Source organism: Scomber scombrus, chromosome 23 (genome assembly GCF_963691925.1).
Source record: "Scomber scombrus chromosome 23, fScoSco1.1, whole genome shotgun sequence".
Classification (NCBI taxonomy): Eukaryota; Metazoa; Chordata; class Actinopteri; order Scombriformes; family Scombridae; genus Scomber; species Scomber scombrus.
In genome coordinates, this window is record NC_084992.1 from 8,667,819 (window position 1) to 8,692,285 (window position 24,467).

Here is a 24,467-nt window from a genome sequence, read left to right on the forward strand (position 1 = left end):
AGCCAGCTATCAGATGACAAAAAACACATGTTCAAGATTTGCTAAATTAAACAATACACTGAATTGATTTTAGCTAAAACACTATCGATGTGCTACTGCCAGGAAATATCTGATCTAAATGTGTGAAGAGTTGAGGTTAGGATCTGTGCTGTGTTTCTGCAGAGGTGGTCTGTGCATTGCCTGCAACACACATTGGTTTCCTATTAACTTTGAAGTGATGGCCAGTTCACATGAAACCCAAAAGGTGAAACAGGAACAGTAAAGACATGTTGCAGGCAGTGCAATGACCACCTCTGTAGAATATTCTGCCACTGATTATTAGACCTTTATACCCTTTAGGCAAGCTCAAACCAGATGAGTTTAAAAGTGAATATGTATTGACATTTACCTTACCATTAAATAAAAGTTAAAATACATAGCTCAGTTATTTAGGAATTCAACAGTTTTTTTTGTGCAAATGGAGGAAAAACTATTTTAATGTTTGAAAATAATCCACAACAACATTTATACAGTAAAAAAAAGCATCTCTTGCAGCTTATAACACTGTAAATGATCAAGCTTTCAGAAAAGGAAAATTAAAGAGGATTAGTCAATCACCAGGCTGCAAGATTTCAGGCGTGAGAACATTGTATCACTGTAAAAAACAAAACAAAACAAAAAAACAACAGCTTTAAAAAAAGAGTATCTCTTGCAGCTTATAAAGGATCAAGCTTTAAGATAAAGAAAATGTAAAAGGGTTAGACAATCACCATGGTGCAAGATTTCTAACTATTCTGACTTCAAAGTTCTTTAAATGCTGAAAACATTGTCTCAGTTTAAATGTTGTTTTTCATGGTGTCATCTGTGCTTCTCTTCTTTTGTTGATAGACTTTTCTTTATGGACGTTAATCCACGTTGATCAAAATTCATACTGTACTTTTTCCAGCGTCTTCAGATCCTTTGACTGATTCATAGACAGAACCATCACCTGCAGGTCAGAGATGAGACAAGGTTATATAAATGGATGTTCGTGGAATAAATTATTTGTGACAATTCTTTTTCTTTTACAATTTTCTTTTAAAAATGTTAAAGTGTTATAACTGGTTGTGAAAGGAAACAAGATTAGATGGAAGACTGACCATGGAGAAGAGAGGAATATACTTGCTGTTGGGTTTCATCCTGGTTGGCTGGTGGAGACTCAGTGTGCCTGAAACATGGTGTTAAAATGTGTAGTAAAAAGAGAAAATGAATGAATGAAAGATACAGTTTATTGCTGCTGCTAAGTTGAAGATAAGATAAGAGAGTCTCATACCAACCTGTGACCACATAGATCTGTGAAAAAGACAAATTAAACCACTGCTCTATTTCATGACTTTAGAATCATTTAGTGAATATGAATAATGATAAATAGTGTATACATATATATATATATATATAAAATAATAAATCTAATATCACCGATAAAAGGTCCCTTTGACTTCGTGTAATAGAGTTGAATTATTAGAGATAATTAGATCATTTGAAAAATTACAACAGGATATCAGGTTACAAAAACAAATGTTCAAGACTTGCTAAATTAAACTATACACTGAATTGATTTTAGCTAACACATTGTATCTATGTGCTACTGCAAGGACATATCTGATCTAATCTGTGAAGTACAGGTTAGGGTCTGTGTTGTGTTTCTGCAGAGGTGGCCTGTTCACTGCCTGCAACACACATTGGTTTCCTATTAACTTTGAAGTGATGGCCCCTTGACAGTTAAACCCACAATATGAAACCCACAAGGTGGAACAGAAACTCGCTGTGTCCTTAAAGAGCTGCAAATGAAACTAAACATGAGCCTCAAACAAACACACGCTTTTTACATCTCCATAACTTCATGATGTTTTTATGATGCATTTTAAAGCAATATTATCTCGAAGCTTTGACACTCATTCACTGAGACTCACGGCATGTGAATGTGTAACATGTTCAATTGTATAATGTGAGCTGGTCTGAGATAAAAACATTAAACAAAAGAGAGCTGAAGTATTAGAGATAATTAGTTAGATCTTTTGCAAAATAAAAGACTCTATTCGAAGTTAATAGAAACTGACACTCCACCTTATGTTTTAATTTTTGAAAAAAAGGATATAGCTACTTTATAAATAAATCTGTCAGAGAATACGTTTGGATTAAATGTTGTTATTCCTTCATTTGACAGTTGGCTTCACTGTTATACCAGGTCCAGTCAGAAACATCCAACTCAAGCCTGTGTTGGTCATATCAGTGGCAAAATAAAATACAGTCTGTACCAGTACACCAGTATATTTACTCGGCTGTTTAACAAACCATACATATACGTATCTATGAACTAAGCTAGCTGCTACTCTCATGCTATGTTCAGTTTTTCCCAGAGTTTTCTTCTTCTCTCGACACTTATACACAACTCACTTCTTACTGACTCTACAGCACTACCTGGTGGCGGAATTTATACATCGCTTAACTCGTGAATGGACCAATTGCAATGCAAACTAATCCATTAAATGAACTAAATTACTCACAAAAACCCCACAAGTGTATATGATTGAACCACAGTTTCTTTGTTTAAATTAACTGTTCTTAGCAGCCCCAGGAGTTTATGACAAGTTAAGCAAGTTAAGCGTTGTACAAATTTCGTCACTAGGTGGTGCTGTAGAGACTGTAGTTGTGAAAGTGTCGAGAGAAGAAGAAAACTCCGTTCAGTGTTGTAAATGGCAAGACAGTAGCAGCTAGCTAGCTTAGTTCATAGAAATATATATATATATATATATATATGTATATATATATATATATATATATATATGTAAATACAAAGTGTTAAAGTGTTTCACATTTTATATTGTTGGTTTGCACTTCCCAGTCACTGTACTCCCGGGCCCTGGTGGCTTGAGGCCAGTAACATTTCCATTGCTCTAGAACTCTTATTCTGACATTTTGCTTACTATTCATAAAGCTCGCTGTAACCTTAATATACTTAGACTCGACTACTGCAATAGTCTCTTTTCTGCTCTCTCTCAAAAACTGAGAAAAGTGATTGCAGTTTAATACAGAAAGCTGCTGCACATATTTTAACCAGGACTAAGAAAAATTCACATCACACCTGTTCTTAAATCCTTGAAATGGCTTCCAGTATATGCTAGAATTGATTTTAAAATCCTCCTACACATTTACAAGGCTCTCAATAACCCTTAATTATATTAGGGAATTGATTGTGCCATAATATGAACTAACAAGAAGCCTGAAGTCATCAGATGTGGTCTCCTTCTTGTTGTCTCCTGTGTGCACATTGAAGCAGGAGAAGCTGCTTTCATTTATTATGCTCCAAACAGATGGGATGCTCTTCCAGGTAATGTTAGAGACACCCCAATGCTTAGTTCCCTTAAAAGCAGACTCAAGACATTTCATTTTTATTGTTGTTTAACCAGGTAGAGCAACCATTACAGTGTCTGCTCCTGTTTTAATGTTATTATGAACTTTAATTACCCATGTGTCCATGCACATGTCTATTTGCTGCATGTATGATATGTACGCGTGTATTTTATACAACTATACATGGATTGCTCTTGCCTTGTGAAGAACATTATATTTCTTTTTGTATGAAATGTGCTCTGTAAATAAAGTTGACTTTCCCATAATATATACAGCAGATATCTAAAAACCAGCAACAAAACAAACAAGCAAGAAGAAAATGGTACTTGTTTAACACTTTGTATTTACATACTAACTTCTGTACACTACAGCTGTCAACCAAACAGCATTATTTCCCCAGATGGTGACTGGGAATGTGGAATTTTTAGAGAAAATGTTTTTGGTGATTGGCGAAATTGTCACCTATAAATTCCAACAGCACATAATGTAATGCAGGGGTCAGCAACTGTGTTCAACCATGGGTCCGATTTTCTCAGCACTGTTTATTTAATGGCTGATGTTGTACAGGCACGGTGAAAACACATCTGTTCTCTGTGGATTTTGTGTATAATGTTATTAGGGTTGTATTTGAGGGCAAATATGATAATTCCCATTAGTACTTCACGCACAAACAGTGACCTGTTCATTTATGGCTGAAGCTGCGAACAAATCTGGTCAGACAGAAGAAATTACACTATGTTTCCATATATGTATATAAAATGTTACAAACTCATATTTATTGGGATTATCATGTAATGAATAATTGAAATACAAAAAATTAATGAATTACACAGTAACTCACTCTGTATAGTGATGTTGACTGCATTGCTGAACTGTCCTGATCGAGATTCACACCAGAACACTGCCTTCATGTCCTGTGAACTATGGATAGTGCATTTGGATCCAGTCATTGTCCCCCAGGTAGAACAATTTCTCAGGTAGTGATTTTTAACAAACCCCATCACTCTACATTCAGTAGAGTTTCCCTCACAGCTCAGTGAGACTGAATCCAAGGTGAAGTGTTGCACACTGTAAGACTCACTGTGAGAGATGCTGCTGAATGAACATCTGAAAAACAAAGTAAACTAGTAGTTGAGGCTTCAGGGGAAAGAGAAAAAGAAACAAGCAAAAACCGATGGAAGGAAGTAATAAAGACAATGGCAATGTAAGAAAGACGGGGGGGCAGAAAGAAGGAAGAGCAAGAGTAAAGGATGAAAAATAAGTAACGGAATGGATTAGAAAGACACATTAGAAAGTTGTTTTTTTTAAGATTTAGACTCTCATTTCATTAGTCTTATAAAAATGTAGCTGGATTATTCTGTATCAGAAAAGGAGGTAAAGAAATGCGCTCATATAAAAACTGTCCAACATAACAATAATGCAACATCCCAACAGCGTTCAGTTTTAGAATAGATTTGAAAACAGAAAGCTGGACTTGATGCAGGTGTGAGAGCAAAAGTCATAACATTAAAGACTAATTATTTCATAGGAGAGCAAAAATGTACAAAGTCAGTCTTGTGCCCACATAGTAATGTAACAGACGTTACATCTCAAACAAATGTAAGATTAAGAGTTTGTTGCAACTCCTTTTGCTTCTGAAATTTAGTTAGTTTGTGCTTCCTTCCCTTTTACACAACGCAAGGTTTGACAACAGCATTTTGACATGTTTAGACTTGATGTCCTGAAACCTCTTAGATTGGCTCTGATGAAAAGCTTTGTGCTTGGGCTCTAAAAAATAGTAAAGTAAGAAATATTGTTATGTGTCATCTAGGCAATGGATGATAGTATTTTTGCACATAAGATCATTAAATTAAATTGCATTTATTAAACATACCCAGCATTTTATGTAATGTTTATTTGTGCATGTAATACTTTGTGCCCTATGCTCTATTCATAGTGCCATGTTTTTATGTTTTCATGTGTGTTGTGCATATGTATCATTGTATGCATGTACAGAACATCCTGTAAGCATGTGTCTAATAGTGATTTTAAAATGAAATGTGGCCAAAACGTACACACTTGAATTTTTGGTGGAATTGTCTTGTCTGATGGAAAACACACACACACACCTCCTCTTGTAAAGTGCTCCCTCACAGGTAGTTGCATTTTTAACAGGAAATGTTATAGGTGATTCAAATATTACAACATCTAATACCTTGCCCTCTAATATCTTTTTTGCCTGGTCATCATATTGTTTTCCATAGGGGCCTATACTGTATGTTGGTTTTTAGCATGTTTCCATCTATGTGAGCAGCAACACACATTTTTGTAGTTGAAAGACAAGCAGAGATTCACTTAATAAGGATGTTGCCCCAGAAGGTTTTTTAAATTACAGTAGAACCTGCGGATGACATCTTGAAAGTGCTAAAATTATTGAAATATCTATTAAACTGTATTTATTTATTGTATTTATTTATGTATTAACTGTACAAGACTGCACAGTCAAGTATTATCATCAGTGATTGTATGGGTTGGAGCTGCAGCTGTAGATGGCCAGCGAGCAAAAACATACGAATAGTCATTTTATTCCAGATCAGGGTACAAAAAGGATCAAATGCAGATATCGTTTAAGCTGGTGCTGGGTCTTTTTGGTTGATACCTTTAATGCATCAAGTACCTATACCGAGTCCTAAATTCAGAGTGAAATCCAGGTTTCAAGTTTGGTGATGACTTAATCGACAGGAAGTGACACAATTTGAGCAAAACAAAACAGATATAGTTTCATGAAAGAAAGTGAGCATGAAGAGAGCCACAGTTGCAACTTAAAAAGGTCAACTACAGAGATGTTAGTGTACTATTTCAGAGTTTAATATGCAATCCTCTTTATTATCTATAGAATTATTAATTTATTTTACTGAGTATTAAGAAAAAAAGTCTAGTCTAGCGTAAACTCTGATGTGAAGACTTGGAAACTTTGGGGAAAAACAACTTAAGCACTTAAAAAAATTCAAAGTCATTTGAAACCCCTGGCAGGAGTGAAAATTACCTCATGTTTAATAAAGCAAATGAAATATTTACGTTAAGAAAATAAGTTCTTCGGCCAGTGAAAGTGGAAGCATGCTGTAATGTTTCTGCTTGCAATATTTAAAATGTAAAACATGTTAACATAGCTGTCACAGGGTCATCTGCTTAGCACTGTTTCCGGTTGTTCTCCCTGTTCATTTAGTATAATTAATTCACCTGCCACCCTCTGCCCTACAGTCACCTCATTCTCCTCCCCTGAGTTTCCAGCTGGCCCTCATAATCCTCATCAGTGTCCCCTTTTTGTAAAGCCCTTTTTCACTTACTCCCTGTTAGATTGCTCTCATCCTGTCTGTTCAGCCTTAGTATTCACAGTATTTTTTGTTGTTTTACACTTCCCTCCCTTTCTCAGTTTAGTTTCTTTAGTTTGACGCCTGGTTTATTTTTTGTCTGACTTAAATACATTTTTATTTGGACACTGAATCTGAATTTGTGCTTTTGGGTTAAGCACCTTTCTGAATTATTACAATAGCATTCCCATATGGGAACCTTACCCCTTTGCATGCTATATTAAACTGTTTTAGTGGTTTTACATTGTTCCTATTTCCTTATTGTTTATTATTTAGACTTTTACTTATCTTTTTTTTATTTATTTATTTATTTATTTATTTTTTACATATTTATTATCATTGTTATTATTGTTGTTGTTGTGGTTAGTAGTAGTAGTAGTAGTAGTATTCAATGCCCTTCTATTTTACAGCATTTATCTGCACAGCCCCTCTCTCTCGCTCCCATAACTCCCCTGGAACCAAATCACCTGATATTCATCACTATATCTTTGTCATTAATTGTTAAATAAACTCACAACTGAGTTATCCTGTTTTGTAATATAAATTGATTTGTGGATAGAGAATGAGTAACAACCTCAAGTGCTTTATTGCATTCAAAGTTTAGTTTAGTTTTTTTAACAGTAGGAAAATTATGAAATCAGGTAAAATGTGAAAATTGTGTTTATAATGTTGGATGTAAGAAACGAAAGGCCATAAAAGGTCAAGTCCTAGACCAACCAAAGGATGTATTTCAGCATGTCACTGAAACCCTTTTATTGCCAAAATAAACATTACATTACAATGCATTAAAAAGAAAATACATGTACTGTTGAATACTTAAGTATTTCTAAAACTTAGTACTTACTTACTTTAACTAAAGTAAGAATTTGACTCAGCAACTTTCACATGTAGTAACATTTGACCAGGAGTAGGCCTGTACTTGACTCAAGTAAAGGAAATGTATAGTGTTTGTCCACCTCTGCTTACATCAGTTTGTAAATATAACACAAATAGAAAGAGATCTGCTGCATCTCAACATGGTCCTTCATAGTTAATACAGTTACAAATTTAATATTTATTTTTCAAATTAATTAATTAATTATTTAAATCATGTCCACATAGATTCACCTTCTTTTAATCAAGTTTTGAGTAATTTTAATTTTTCATCTAATTTATTAATCTATTGTCTAGGTTTTGGTAACCGGGGTGTAGGAGCCATATATTTGATTTCATTGAGTGGTAGTGCTCCTCCCTAGCACTAGGGGGAGCATGGTAAAAGGTCAGCTGGGCACAGATAAAAAGGTCATGCCAATCAAGCCAGGTGTGTGCTGAAGGTGAGAAAAAGTTTTTGACTGTGCTCAGGAGCAAAGGGCTGTTTTATGTTTTGTTTATTGTAAATTTATGTAAATGTAATAAAATTGAAACCTGCGTACACGTCAGACGAATCTGATCCATTAGCCTTCAGGAGTTCTAAAAGTACAGGGCATAGTCACTACACGGGGGTTACACATACTTTAATATAATTGAAATGATGGAAAGCTTATGAATAAATGTTCAGTTTCATAAAGCTGTCACTTGTCTCATCCTTTCTCGTGCTGATCCTTTTTTTTTCTTTTTCTTTTTTCTGGTGAGGCAACATTACATTTCTGTAAGGAAATGAACAGTCAACATTTATTTCTTAATCTGAAACATCATACAAAAGAAAGCCAGAGCACACAGTACACATCAACTAACAAATCACCACATCAAGCAATGAATGCTGATATAATATATATAAATGAAAGAGATATATAAATAATGAAGGCTCACATCAAATGATGATGATGCGACATCTAGTGGCTAAAACTAGACATAGACCTTCAAATAATAAAGTATGGAGTTTAATTTGTGCGGAGGTTCTTTCTTCATGTTTAATGACTGTTCTACCTCTGTATTCACTATTTGATGGGTGACTCTTCATTGTTTGACCTTTCTATTCATAACAGTTGGCATTAATTGCAATGTGTATTTGTTATTTGATGTTCAGCTTTTCATGATTAGATATGGATCAGTAGTGCACCACTCTCCTCTCTGCTTCCTCAACTCTGTCTGCTCTCTGATCAGATCATATTAGGTAATATTCACATGTGATATTGGATGGCAACATTTCTTAAGATCAGGAGGAAGAAGCTAAATGTTTTATTCCCCCCAGATGTTCCTAGAGCTTCAAATTTAATAATTAAAAATACTAAACTCTAGCTCACTCAGTTATATAAATATATTAAATACATATTATCTAAATATAAAAAGAAATGAAAACACCACTGATTATTTAATACTTTAAAAAGTTTATTGATGTGTAAAAAACGAAAGCACATATAACACCAGTAAATTCATGAAAACTTTCCAGTATAACAACAGAAAAAGTTACATGTAACATTTGATAGCAGTTTATTACAAATACAAAAGTAACTGTTGACGTCCATCCTGAAGCTTTTTCATCTAACACTGAAAAATATGTATGAAAATATATAATGCAGAAAATATATGTATGTATATGTATGTATATAGTATATGAGTTTAAAGCTGCACTATCACCTGGTTAATATCATTTACACATTTCAAACTGATACCTCCTGCTGCTTTTTGAAATAGCTGCAATCAAAAATTTAAAAATACATTGAAAAATAACTGAACAAATACAATAATAATACTGTGAAGAAATACTACATAAACCTCAGTAGTCTTGTACTTTCTGCTAAAGAACAAAGTATTAAATCCACATGATGTAATTATTTCATATAATCTTATTATATTAACTGTACGAAGCATTGAGCATGGCTGATATTTGGATAGCAGAGATGCACACAATGGTTATAAAATGCTGTTAACCATATTTATTTGGCCTTGTCCACACAGCTGTCTTTACACACCTGAAAGACAATCACAAAAAATAGACGTATAATTATTCAAGATGTAAATATACTTTTAAAATGTTATTATGACATATAATGCATCTAATTATCAGTATGATTAATTATTACAGTCTGAACATAACATGACAGAATTATTACCATGAGCTGTTCCTGGTTTAACTTCAGAATAAACAGCTTCATCAGTTGCTGCAGGAGCTGATTTTCCTATAAATGGAAAAAAGATTAAACTTTTGTCAGTAATTCACTTTTTACAGTAACACACTGATGTATAAATGCTGTTCTTCAGCACTCCATACACACAATAATGTAAAATGAACATACATTCCAACACAAGATATTCATTGACAAAGTAGTAATTACAAGCACTTACAGCACATTACATACATGACACTGTGTCTGAGACCAACATGATGATGAGTGTAGACTTTACCTACCTTTGTGTTTCTTGGCTTTGCCTTTAATGTCATGGTTAACCTGAGCATACGTTAGACCGTCATCTAAAACAGAAACCAGATCTCAGGATTTGTTTGTTCAGCAGACACATGCAGAATTAAAAAAAAATCTAATTGTGATGCTTGGTTGTTGTTTTTTTTGTAGCCAAATGTAAAAAGAATATAAGAAACAACTGCAAAAAACAACCACCCTATGTAAATGAAACAGCTCATTTGAGGGTCTAAAGGTTCCTGTATGTGAGTAAGATTTCACAATATCTAAGTAGTACCAGAGATGTTGTAGATTATATGAACTACATGCTGACTCACAATTGCAAACAGTGTAATTAATAATTAATTATGTGACACATTTTCAATAAAAACATAAATATGTGAATGTACCTGCAGCAGATCCTGTCTTCACCTCAGCGTAAACAGAGCTCTCCACTGTTTTTTGACGCTTTCCTATTAAGATGATGAAAGAAATGTAAGAAAAAAATAAATCCATCTTTTATTTTGTTTTTCAAAAATGTTTGAGTTACTCACCCTTCTTAGCAATGTTTTTAAGCTCGATCGAAGAATATGTGATATTCTGGGATTCATCTGCATCTGAAATATACAGATAGTTTAGTAAATTAAAAGGTATATACTGCACCATTGTCAGTGCTGGCATCACCTACAGAGCAGTTAATATCAAGCTAAGGTCAAATTCATCTTTTTATAATTTATAGAGCAATGAGTATAAACACAATGAACATTAAATGTTTTAGTCTTTGAAACTGTAATATTTAAAAAGTCTCAACCTGGACTGAAATATATGTTCATGAAGCTGTGATGGTGTTATTATAGTATGTGTTGTTATGAAAAGACAGTAGGACAGTCATATTTCAGGACTCTCTAGTAGGTTCAGTTCAAGTCTAAACAATATGAAACCATGTTATACTGTGATCTTTTGTGCATTTGGTTCAACAGCTGACAAGTCTTTGACAAAGTGGCTTTTGATTAATGTTCATTAAAAACCAGCTGACCAGAAACAGAGTAAAAATGTTCATGTTAGAGTTCAATTTAAGTCCATCAAATAAATGAAAAGACTGACCATGAAGAGAAGAGGAGTTTTCATTACGTTGAGTTTCATTCTGATTGGTGCTCTCAGGCTGGATTGGCCTAAAACATTTAGAAAATACATTAAATTTAATAATGAACATTGAAGGTACTGTTGTTACGTTATAAATAAGAGAAGATGGTTTTATACCAACCTGATAAAGAGAGAACCTGTGAAAAAGATACATGATGTTAGATATGGTTGTTTTGTAAGTTCTGATATTTCACATTGTATGACATCAGAATACATCTGTGTATGTTATTAATTAAAACATAAACAATTTAACATCAGAATGAAAAAGTCTCACCTTTGGATCGTCTGTAGAGATACAACAGGATCAGGAGAATAATAAGTACAACTCCACAAACCAGCCCAACAATTAATCGTATAAGAGATGAAGAGTTTTCAGGCCTGGACACTGCTGTAAGAGATAATACATTATAAATATTAATAAAATCAGGTAAACTTCACAGCACTTTTCTTAAACTCGTTTAACTTAAAATCTGATTTAGAAGTTGACTTCCAAAGAACATACACGTGAAAAGAAACACATTAATGTACAAATCTAGAAGTATAAAAACACAAATATACACTTTACACACTAAACACACAATAAACCAGCCACTGATGCAACTTCTCTTCAGCACAAAAGAAAACAACCTTTGACTGATCGTTCATTTACAGTAGATTTGGGTTTTTATTAATAATATATTACAATATGTAAAATCAGCTGAAACTAAACCTGTAAATTGGAATTTCTGTTCGACCACATTTCATCCAAAGACAGCAACACAGTTTACAAAAAATTAAATGTATGAATTGTTTTAATCCTACTCACCCTGAACTGACATCCAACTCTGTGCTGATTCTTCTCCTGAGTATTTACACCTGTAGAAACCTTCGTCTGACTTTGACACTGCAGAGATATTCAGCTCTCTTCTGGTATCATTTTGGATAAGTTTATCATTTTGATAGAAAAACACGTTGGAAAGTAATTCTCCTCTCTTCAGTTTGCAGCCAAGAGTAACAGACTGTCCCTCAGTCACAGGATGCACAGGGCTCACCAGGATAATATCTGCTTCTGTAAAACAGTCAAAGAATAAGAAGTTTCAGTCAGAGACCAGCTGGAGACCTTTAGAACAAGGAGACATAAAACTATAAGAAGAGATCACACATATACCTTTATTTTTCTCCAACTAATATATCTCACAGAATCAGTGTAGCTGAACAAAGACCCAACATTTCAGCTTTATTACATAACTGTAAATATAGCTATGGCTAGTTAGCTCTAGAGCTAACATGTACACATGACAGAAACAGTAGATGGCTATTGTCACAAAAACACTGAATTAATTAAACTTGACTGAATCAGAATTTTAATCTTTATCATGAAGAATAAAGAAAGGTCCGCTTGTTCACCAAAAAAGCTGTGGACCAAATATACTGACTCTATAAATATATATATATGTCTAATTTTCTAATGGATTGGATGGTATTTCTTTAATATAATCTCAAGGAATAATAGTTTGATAACCTTTTAGTTCTTTGTTAAAGGAAACAATAACATGTTCCTATCAAAAGGTTAGGTTTATAACTTGTTTGTCTACACAGGAAGTGTAGTTAGTGACACCATGTTGAAAATAATTTAAATACAAGATGAAAATAAAATATATGTAATGAAAACATACTCTGTATAGTGATGTTGACTGCATTGCTGAACTCTCCTGATCCAGACTCACACCAGTACACTGCATCACTCTGCTGATATCTCTTGATGTTGCATGTGGATCCAGTCATGGACCTCCAGTTATAACAGTCTGACCTGTAGCGGTCCTCAGGAAACCTCCTCACTCTGCACTTAGTAAAGTTTCCTTCACAGCTCAGTGAGACAGAGTCAGAGGTGAAGTGCTGCACTCTGTCAGGACTCACTTTGAGAGTCACTGCTGAATGAACATCTGAAAAACATGTAATAAAAAACCAAGAAGAGAGATATTACATTTAAAAACATCACAATGCAAATAATTATCTTATTTGTACTTTTAATACTATTTATTGTTGAGAATAAAAACATCTGAATCATATAAACGGTGCATCAGATGCTGTGTTTAGGTGAAACTGAGTGTTAAGAACATACAGAGCATATGGACTGACAGTGGAGACGTGAAGTGTGCTACAGAGTGGTTTGAGCTGTTTTATGGATGTTTGGATTATTTTTTCTATCTTGAAAACTTGCTACCAAGATAACTACAGCAACTGTTCACTGTGAAGCTGTAAACAACCTATGTTTACCTGTCACCTTTTAAACATACAGGAGTGTGTTTTTCATACTAAACAATGTTTCATTCTATGAAAAGTTTCAGTCTGGATTTCGCACTAAACACAGCACAGAATCAGCCCTCCTCAATAACCAACCAATGATCTCCTCCTCTCCTCGGATTCTGGACAGTTCAACATCCTCCTCGACCTATATGCAGCTTTTGACACCATCAAACACTCCATCCTACTTTCCCGTCTCCAATCCTCCCTCAACATCACTGGCACCACCCTCACCTTTCTCACTGAGTGACAAAAATTCATATTTGACGTCATCAAAAATTCATATTTGACATCATCATAACCAAAACTGCTTTGACATTGCCCATCTCCGCCCATCTCTCTTTTTCAGCTGTGGAAATCTCATTCACGCCTTTATCACGTCCCGTCTAGACTACTGTAATAGTATTCTCTACGGTTCCACCTCCAAAGCTCTCAATAAACTTCACTATATCCTTAATTCTGTTGCCAGACACCTCACTCAAAACTGTTTTAATTACCACATCACCTCCGTCCTCCAGAACCTCCACTGGCTCTTCATCCCTCACCTCATCCAATATAAACTTCAAATCCCTTCACAACGTCGCCCCCTCTCACCTCACTGACCTGCTCTACCCGTACTCTACTTCCTGTAACCTCCGTTCATCAGATATTAACCTCCTCTCCACTCCTCTCAGGACCAAGCACCAGACCTGAGGGGACAGAGCCTTCTCAGTTGCTGCTCCCACTCTCTTGAACTCACTCCCCAACCGTACTGATCTCATCACATTCACATCACTTCTAAAGACTCACCTTTTTAAATCCGCTTTTAATGTTTGATTGTTTTGTTTTTCTGTTTTGTTTCTTCTCTGCTTTTATTGACTGTTTTAATTTATTCTGTATGGTTTTATTGTTTTGATTGTCTTTGATTCTGTAAAGTGTCTTTGAGTATAGTTAAAAGCACTTTATATATTATTATTATTATTATTATTATTATTATTATTATTATTATTATTATTATTATTATTATTATTATTATTATTATTATTGTAACTAGTCAAACGTTTGGATTTTGAATGGGTTTTTCACGTCTCTAAGTTGTTTCTGTACTTTGTCCATTTACCTGATTTTTTCGCCTGCTGATTTTTCTGGTTATTTGTGACTAGATTTTGACTGTTGCAGATAATAAGACTATATTTAAGAAAAAGAAAAATACAGTAGCAACAATAAAAGAACATGAGCTGACGTGGCAGACAATTACTGACCGAGTCAATGTGTGATTATTAATGAAAAAAACAGACGTTTTGTCTTGAGTGGCCCACTTATTTAACATTTATATTCTGTGTATGTGTGTGAGCGCATTTAATATTCATGCAGACCCCAACAGGTACAATACGTAGGTCTACTTGGCAGCAACTGAAGATGAAATATAAAAATATAGTTCAAACAAGTCAGGTATCATTTCATTACAAGCAACTGTGATGTTGTTTAGCCTGCCCTCATTAAACAGCTTTCAGTGGCTACATTCAACATGTGATATATTTCAGTACTTAGTGAAATCTTGTAAGCAAAAAAGAGAGTCAATTTTTCAGCCATCCCAACACTGCCAGTATTTAATATTGTCTATTTGAAAGCAACACCTAAATGGCGTTATACACACAACAACTACAAAAGTGTTAACGTTTCGGTGCAAGAGTCACATTTCTTTTGTTTTAAAGCTTCATGTTTGGGCACTTTCACCTTAATTTAACAGTAGCTGGTAAAGAGGCCGACAGTAAACAGACAGAGACAGAGAGAGAGAGAGGTAGGTATATATATACATACTATATACATATGTGTGTATGTATGTATGTTACGGTGCATCCCATTACCGGAGAAGAGTGCAGGAGCGAGAGAGGAGAAGTTGAATGAACAAGAACAAAATAATAAAATGACTGAAGAAGTACAAGGAGCTACAGCAGGCCCTTCTGAGCTGGACAGGGCCCCAAAATGTCTCCAAGCGTTGCTGGATAACCAAAATCAACAGACACAGCACCTGCAGATGATATTGACTCCTGTCCTAACACATATTACAAAAAGAAATAAAGCTGTGGAGCTGCCACACTGCCTCTTGCTGTTTCCAGATCTTACAGCACCCATATCTGACAGAGTATGATTGAAGAGCTGCTGAAATGGTCGACAGGCTGCATGAAGGCCTACAAAGAGCTGCAGTACAGTAAGTCTGCTCACTAACAGAACATACAAGGGACTCCATTAGAGAAAAAAAAGAAGAAAAATTGAAAGTGAAAAATTACCTGAACATTTTGACTCCATGGTTGACTTTTATGTTTTTTCAATAATAAATTTTGACTGTTTTGAATGTCTTTTCGTAACCTGATCAATACATAAAGTTATTTAACCTCACCTGTCTATCAAGGGAGGATTATGTTCTCTAGGTGGAGCAGATAACCCAAAGTGTTGACCCCATTATAAATTTTAAAGAAAGGAAGAAAGTTATAATTGAAAAAAAAAGAAATAAATGAAATGAAGAAATTATTATAATTTTTTGTAATTACCTCATACTATATGTATATTATAATGACATCACAACTGCTTCTTGACAGAAAGAGACAAAAACAAACAAACTCACCTCCAGACCAAACAAACCCAGGTTTGCTGTATTGAGTGTAATACACTGGGTCTCCTCTTCCAGCTCTACACTTATATCCTGCTGTGTGTGTCGGTCCATGAATGATGTAGGAATCCTGTTCAGTCCCTTTGATGCTACCAGGTAGCAGCTCATAGATGTAGTTGTCTGATAGTTTGGGAACAGTCTTATACCAGTAAAACCTCCATCCTGCAGATGGATGTCCAACCTCACAGCTCAGAGTTACAGAGTCTCCAGGACTCAGCCATAATGGAGACACAGTGAGGACAGATGCTGGTGGATCTGCTGGAAAGTGATTTTCTCAGAATGAAAAACATGTTATGATAAAACTTTAGTCCCTACACAGTAAATATATCTCATATAAGACAAGTATCATTTTATCTATTATTGAGCTACATTCTATCTAAATATTTGTATTGAATATTGAATATTTTCAGTGTAAAATTAAATAATATCAGACTTACTATCAGATACTGTCAATTTCATGTCAGCACTCCACTCTGTTGAATTATATTCTGCATTTTTCATTTTTCTTCCTCTACACCTGTAGATTCCACTGTGGTGTGAGGAAGCATAGCTAATCATGCATTCATTTTTATTTATAATTGTGTCTCGGGGACTCTTCCATTCATACTCCCACTCTGTGTCTCCATCATGGATCTCACATCTCAGCATGATCGTCTCTCCGCTGTATATCTCAGTCGAGTTGGGTTGCAGAGTCACAACAGCAGTCTTATTTGGGACTGTTCACATTAAAATCACAACTCAACAGCCAAATTCCATGAAATGCTGAAATGCATCTCTCCTTGTTTTATACCAGGTTAATGTCTTATTGTGCTAACTGAATGTGGCTGAATGGTCTTCAAAGGCCAACACAAATTCACAAATACTTTAACAGGATAAATGTGTTGAGGAAGCTTCTCTTGTTTCACATCTTTACACAACCTGAACAGTCCATCATCAGAGGAATTCTTACACTACTGATAATACATTTAATTAATACATATTTTATTATTCCACAACAAATTATTAAACTCACCAGTTTTCCAAACAGTGACTGCACTGCTGAACTCTGTGTAGATCTCTGGGTCTCCTCTTCCTGCTCTGCACTGATAGATGCCTCCTTCTGAGACCTTGTTAACTGGTTTAACATTTGTTATGGACTGAAGAGCAGAAGAACCTGAGTCACGTCTAAACCAGTAGTATTTCCAATCAGCAGAGGAATCCACATAGCAGGTCAGTGTCACACTGCCTCCTACTGGTATGATGTAGCTGTCTGCTGTCAGTGTCGGCTTGGCTTTATTAACTGTTCAGTTCAGAGAAAAAACAAACTAGTATCAAATTGGATGAAATTTCACTTAGAAAAACTCTGAACATAAATTAAGTCATTTACCCAATACCATCATATAGAAGTTACAAACAGAACAACATATGACTCTTCTTGGTCTTTGACTGATTTGGGGTTGTTGCAGAACTGTTTTTTATTTGATTATATATATTTTATATATCTTATTTTTGATTAACACCAGAATAGTTGAGTGATGATCATGTGGTAACACTGGTGCTAAGCCTCTGCTGTTAAGTTCAACACATGATTCACTGTCATTTATTATTCACCTGTTGGAAGACAGCTGATATTTTATATTTTATGTTGTTTTCTGCACATTTCCATGTGAATCATTATAAATCAAAAGCACACTGTATGTTGTCTCTTCTTAAGTTATTCTGTCCTCAAACTAAAACAGAATTTGAGTCTCTTGCTGCTCATAGGAAGCTACGCTATTATAGGAAGGAGAAAATATTTAGTGTTACCTTATCGAGATAGATTAAAACATAGAAAAACATGAATATGATATGAACATATTTGACTTACATGATCGTGTCAGTGTGACGGCTTCACTCCACTCTGTTGAGAAATAAACACCTCTTCTACCCTTACACATGAAGTTTACATTACTGGATGAAGAAGCACTGATTCTATATTCTTTGTCTTTCTGAGATGAGACCCTGTTGTTTTCTCTCCATTCATATTCCCATCCAGTGTTTTCACCTCCCTCTATCTCACATCTGACAGTGATTGTCTCACCACTGTATATCAGAGGACCGTTGGGTTGCAGAGTCACAACAGCCTTGTTGGAAACTGTTCAAACCAAAAATACACAGTTAGGACACCAGTGGAAATAAATGAAAAAAAAAGTAAATAAATAAAATTAAGAGAGAAAAAGAAAAAGACAAAAAAAGCAAGGAAAGATCAAATGAACAGTTAAAAAAAATATTAAAATAGTATGAACAGACCTTTGTAATCACATCTGTTTGTCAGATAAACAGGTTTTTACTGAGGACAACAGTATGGATAATTATACATATTATATAATAATGGCTATTACTGTAGTGTTTTGTGTACTTGTACTTTTTAAAGTAGTTTTAAAAATCTTTATTTTTTACTTTTACTTAAGTATGTTTTGTTTTAAGTATTGTACTTTGACACATTTTAAATTACATCCGTTACTGAGTAAAATAAAGCAGAGGGGATTGTACAGAAGCATTAACCAGCATGATACAACAACTTCACATTCATAAAGTAACAACCTGGCAGCTAGCTCTCATAGCGACATATAAACTATAACAGAACATAACAAACTCACATTTTTATGGACTCACACTAACGACCCGACTGCTGCTTTGTCTAACAGTCCTCCAGAAAGCAATAAGTATCATCAACAGCGAGTATGCTCTATCCAAAGAATTTACACTGATGACGTCAGGGCGGCGTTACTTGCCCCCACCCAGAAAGACAAACCGCTACTCCAGTTTATTCATTCCCTCTGAGATTAAGCTGCTGAATGCAGAATAGATATTTCTTTTCTTTGGTGCCTGGCACAGTCTCCTGCACTAACCCTAACCCTCAGGGCTCTTATATATATATTTATATTTATATGTTATCTAAGCCTATGTATATTTTATGTGCAAAAAACCCTGTCACTTTACTCTATTCAGAGCAACACTCACCGCTGCTGCTTTGTCTCCCTGTTTTGTGTTTACTGCTGCTTTTCTCCACGGATCTGCTTTATTTTGTGCTGCTTGGTGTTTATTTTTCTATGCTGTGTGTGTTTGTCTTATCTTACTGATGTTGCTTCGTGGCCCGGGCCGCAGTCTGTCTGCTTGTCTGCTCGGTGGGCTGCAGACACCACTTTTAGCCTGAGTTTGATCCCCTCATGTTAATGGTATGATTTGTACAATTTTGTTTTTCTTTTGTTAATTTGGCCCTAACTGCACATTTAATTTGGCTGATTTTAATTTAGTGATTTTCTTTATGTAATATTTGTTTGGGACAAATGTTCTTTTGTTTTCTTTACATTGCTATTGTTTGTTCCTATTTTGCTATAATTTGTTTTGTTTGGGCAGGTATTTTGTTTAGCTTGTTTATGTTGTAATCTGCCCATTCCTTCAGTTTGTAACTATCATGTTTTATACTAGTTGGTCTTAGTTACTGATTAGGTTCCCTTCTCCCTTCCTGTATGAATGGTGTGTTTTTGTAGTTTTTAAACATATTTGGTTTTATAATCACCTTTTTTAAACTTGGAACCACGTCTCTAGCCTATTGAGTAGACGAGCATGTGTCTTGTTAAAAAGTAAATTAGTTGGGTGAAATTCCCAAGGTGTCGTTGTTTAGCAACTTGTGAGGTTAGTAAGGGCGCAATACCCACCTAACCTTATTACCCTAAAACCCTTGAAAGTGTACAGACGTGTAACATTACATCATTGTACCAAGAGCCTTACGCTCGCCACTTCTGTGTACAAACTGAAGTATTAAACACATGTTGCATTATTACCATGATAAAGGATTTAATACATGTTCAAACTTCCTTCAGAGAGCTAAGAGGTACTGGACTACATCATCCATTCATTCAGGTTCTTGTTACCACATATGGTTCTCTTCCACACTTCAGACACTGTTTAAGAATTACATTTAAATAATAAATGTTGTTTTATTCAAAAATAAATGACTTAACTCACCAGTTTTCTGAATAGTAACTTTGTTGCTGTCCTCTGTGTAGAAGACTGATTCTCCTCTTCCTCCTCTGCAGTAGTAGATGCCTACTTGATAAACACTTATGACTCTGTTTGGGTTAACATTTCTTATGAGTTGAGCTTCAGAAGACTCAGAGGTTTGTCTGTACAACACGTATGACCAGTCAGCAGAACCGTCCACAGAGCAGGTCAGTGTCACACTGCCTCGTACTGGTATGATGGTTTTGTCTGCTGTCAGTGTGGGTTTGGGTTTATTTGCTGGAAGAAAAAAACAAAACAACAACTATAACAATTGTAATGAGATTTGACTTTTAGTGTTTTTACTCCATCATACTGTTACACAACAGACTTGAAACACTAACAGCTCATTTTCAGTATTTCTGTTTCCACACTAACAAACAACCTCTTGTTACTGAGCTGCTCATAGGAGGCTGCATCATAGTTGGAGGGAGAAAATATTTTCTGTTATCTTACTTAGATATGAAATGAAAAACAGGCCATTTGGAAAATGGATGATAGATAGTTTGACTTACATGATACTGTCAATGTGAAGACATCACTCCACTCTGTTGAAGAATATGAGTCCTTTCTACCTTTACACCTGTAGTCTCCACTGTGGGAAACAGAAGCTGTGATAATCTTGTATTCATTATCTTTGTGAGATATGTCCATGTTGTTTCTGCTCCATTCATATTCCCATTGAGTGTTTCCACCTCCCTCTATCTCACATCTGACAGTGATTGTCTCACCACTGTATATCAGAGGCCAGTTGGGTTGCAGAGTCACAACAGCCTTATCGGGAACTGTTCAAACCAAAAATACACAGTTAGGACACAACTAGAAATATAAAATTAAAAGAAAAATAGAAACATAGAAAATAAGGCACAAAAATCAAGTAGTATAAACGGACCTTTGTAATCACATGTGTTTGTCAGATAAACAGGTTTTACTGAGGACAACAGTCCTCCAGAACACCTAAACCTAAACTCTTACAGGATTCATTTATCTCACAGTGCAGAGAGACTTGACTGTTCAACATTAGTCATCTTGGGAACAGTTTAATAATCTCCTGTAGTTGTGTCTTTGTTGTCTAGGTTAGCAAGCAGGCAGATTACTGGAAATGAAAACAAATATTAAATTCAATTTCCTATGAATGAAAATGAGAACCTTATATTCAGCATTAAGATTTAAAGTTTATACAATAAATGAATGTGAATTATCGTGATTAGGTGTGATGGGATATAGGAATGACAATGTTTGTAACATGACATGGTGCAATGCATCTCTCCTTGTTTTATGTTAAAATAAAAAATACAAATTACAAATGGGGTTGAATGGTCTTCAAAGTCCAACACAAATCCACAAATACTTCAATCCTCAGCAGAAATCCACAATTACTTTAACAGGACAAATGTGTTGTGGAAGCTTCTCTTGTTTCACATCTTTACACAATGTGAACAGGCATCAGAGGAATAAGAGCTACTAACATATAATCACTTTTTCATTAACATTCTCCTTTTTTTCTATCGATACCAAAATGAATCTTTTGACAATACTGATAATACATTTAAATAATACATATATTATTATTCCACAACAAATAATTAAACTCACCAGTTTTCCAAACAGTGACTGCTCTGCTGTCCTCTGTGAAGATCTCTGGGTCTCCTCTTCCTGCTCTGCACTGATAGCTGCCTCCTTCTGAGACCTTGTTAACTGGTTCATGTATGGGCCGAAGAGCAGATGAACCTGAGTCACGTATAAACCAGTAGTATTTCCAGTCAGCAGAGGAATCCACAGAGCAGGTCAGTGTCACATCGCCTCCTACTGGTATGATGGTTTTGTCTGCTGTCAGTGTCGACTTGGCTTTATTAACTGTTCAGTTCAGAGAGAAGAAAAAAAACAAAACTAGTATCAAATGGGATTAAATTTCATTTAGAAAAACTTTGAATATCAATTAAGTCATTTAGCTTTTATTATACCATCATATAGAAGTTACAGACAGAGCAACATATGACTCTTCTTGGTCTTTGACTGATTTGGGAAACAGGAGATTCTTTTATTTGGTTGTTTTATTTATTTTTGATTAACACCAGACTAGTTGTGATGATCATGTGGTAACACTGGTGCTAAACATCTGTTGTTAAGTTCAACACATGATTCACTGTCATTTATTATTCACCTGTTGGAAGACAGCTGATATTTTATATTTTATGTTGTTTTCTGCACATTTCCATGTGAATCATTATAAATCAAAAGTACACTGTATATTGTCTCTTCTTAAGTTATTCTGTCCTCAAACTAAAACAGAATTTGAGTCTCTTGCTGCTCATAGGAAGCTACGTTATTATAGGAAGGAGAAAATATTTTCTGTTACCTTATCGAGATAGATTAAAACATAGAAAAACATGAATATGATATGAACATATTTGACTTACATGATCGTCTCAGTGTGACGGCTTCACTCCACTCTGTTGAGGAATAAACATCTCTTCTACCCTTACACATGAAGATTATATAACTGGATGAAGAAGCACTGATTCTGAATTCTTTATCTTTCTGAGGTGAGACCACATTGTTTTCACTCCATTCATATTCCCATTGAGTGTTTCCACCTCCCTCTATCTCACATCTGACAGTGATTGTCTCACCACTGTATATCAGAGGACCGTTGGGTTGCAGAGTCACAACAGCCTTAACTGTTCACATAAAAAAAAAATAAAAAAAACATTTAGAAAATTTGATTTTTGTAATAATAACAAAAGTAGTTTGAAGACAGAAGTGTGAAAACATGTCACAACAGCCTTGTCGTAAACTGTTCAAACAAACAAAAATACACAGTTAGGACACAACTAATAATATGAAATTAAGAGAGAAAGGCAACATCAAAAGCATAACAAGTTAAATGAAGTAGTATGAACAGACCTTTGTAATCACATGTGTTTGTCAGATAAACAGGTTTTACTGAGGACAACAGTCCTCCAGAACACCTAAACCTAAACTCTTACAGGATTCATGTATCTCACAGTGCAGAGAGACTTGACTGTTCAACATTAGTCATTTTGAGGAACAGTTTGATAATCTCCTGTAGTTGTATCTTTGCTGTCTAGGTTACCAAGCAGGCAGATTACTGGAAATATTAAATAATGTATAAAGATTTAAAGTTTATAAAAACAGATGTTGAGGTTTGTTGTGAAAAGCTTTTATTTGCACTCCAGGACAGTCTGTTCACAGCCATGTTTCTTATAAACATTCACTGTATGAAAAGATGATTTGTAGCAGGGAAAAAGTTGGTGAAGTAATAAACTGAGGATCACAGTACTGTCAGTAAATGTAATGATGTGTCTGATCTCATGCTGAGAAAGGAGTCACCACTCGGGGGAGCCATTGGAGTAAAGAATCTGACCTACCGTCACTGACTCTGATCATTTTAAAATATACTCAATAAAATCATCTAAAAGCCACCTCACCTATTTAAAATCTAGATTGAAACAAAGGAAAACTATTTCAGCTGAAACATTGAGTTAAATGATATTCAATGTCAAGGAAAAGTCCATAAATAATACTGCATCAAACAGTCATGTGTTTTCCAGATATTTATAAGTTAAACTGAGCAGCATTAGGGAAGAAGCCTCAACTCCTTTATTGTGTGTAGCAGCATAGAAATGTGATATTTATTTCTATGCTCTAGTCGCAGCATTTAATTGAACGCTGCTGGTAACCAATTATTTAGGGCGGGCTGGATATAAATGTGACTAAGTTTTTGGTTTATAATTAAGTGAAACTCATCAGCTGGTTCGACACATGACGTCACCATCAGCTGATTGGGACCGCTGCTGCTTTGTCTCCCTGTTTTGTGTTTACTGCTGCTTTTCTCCACGGATCTGCTTCACATTGTGCTGCTTGGTGTTTATTTTTCTATACTGTGTGTGTTAGTCTTTTCTTACTGGCGTTGCTTCGTGGCCCGGGTCGTAGTCTGTCTGCTTTGCTGCTCGGTGAGCTGCAGACACCACTTTTAGCCTGAGTTTGATCCCCTCATTTTAATAGTAGGCCTATGATTGTGTGGAGTTACTGAATTTGGTTCAGTCGCCCCTAACTGCACATTTAATTTCAATGGCTGATTTTGTGATTTTCTTTATGTAATGTGTGTTTACTTTACATTGTTTGTTCCTATTTTTCCATTTGTTTTGTTTAGCTTGTTTGTTGTAACCTGCCCATTCCTTCAGTTTGTAGCTATAATTTGTTTTTTATATTTAAGTTAATTCATTTTACTTGGTGTAACTCCTAATTTGTTTTATCCCCTTTTCAGTTGCTGCAGGTCGGTGGTGATCTGGGTGGCAGTATCTC

General features: G+C 35.1%; 1 protein-coding gene across 1 annotated transcript; it reads right to left on the bottom strand.

Moving 5' to 3' along the window:
- Window positions 1-9,047: 9,047 nt before the first annotated feature.
- Window positions 9,048-22,628, bottom strand: LOC134005507 (basement membrane-specific heparan sulfate proteoglycan core protein-like). The gene is made up of 17 exons (XM_062444431.1): window positions 22,559-22,628; window positions 21,735-21,995; window positions 20,654-20,923; window positions 20,106-20,378; window positions 18,154-18,228; window positions 17,128-17,394; window positions 16,071-16,370; window positions 12,838-13,104; window positions 11,988-12,230; window positions 11,457-11,570; window positions 11,304-11,319; window positions 11,144-11,211; window positions 10,594-10,656; window positions 10,450-10,512; window positions 10,051-10,113; window positions 9,755-9,820; window positions 9,048-9,613 (listed from the first exon to the last, which is right to left on the bottom strand). Exons 1-17 carry the CDS (start codon window positions 22,626-22,628, stop codon window positions 9,606-9,608), a joined length of 2,487 nt encoding a protein of 828 aa, XP_062300415.1. The 3' UTR covers window positions 9,048-9,605.
- Between the last annotated feature and the right edge of the window lie 1,839 nt (window positions 22,629-24,467).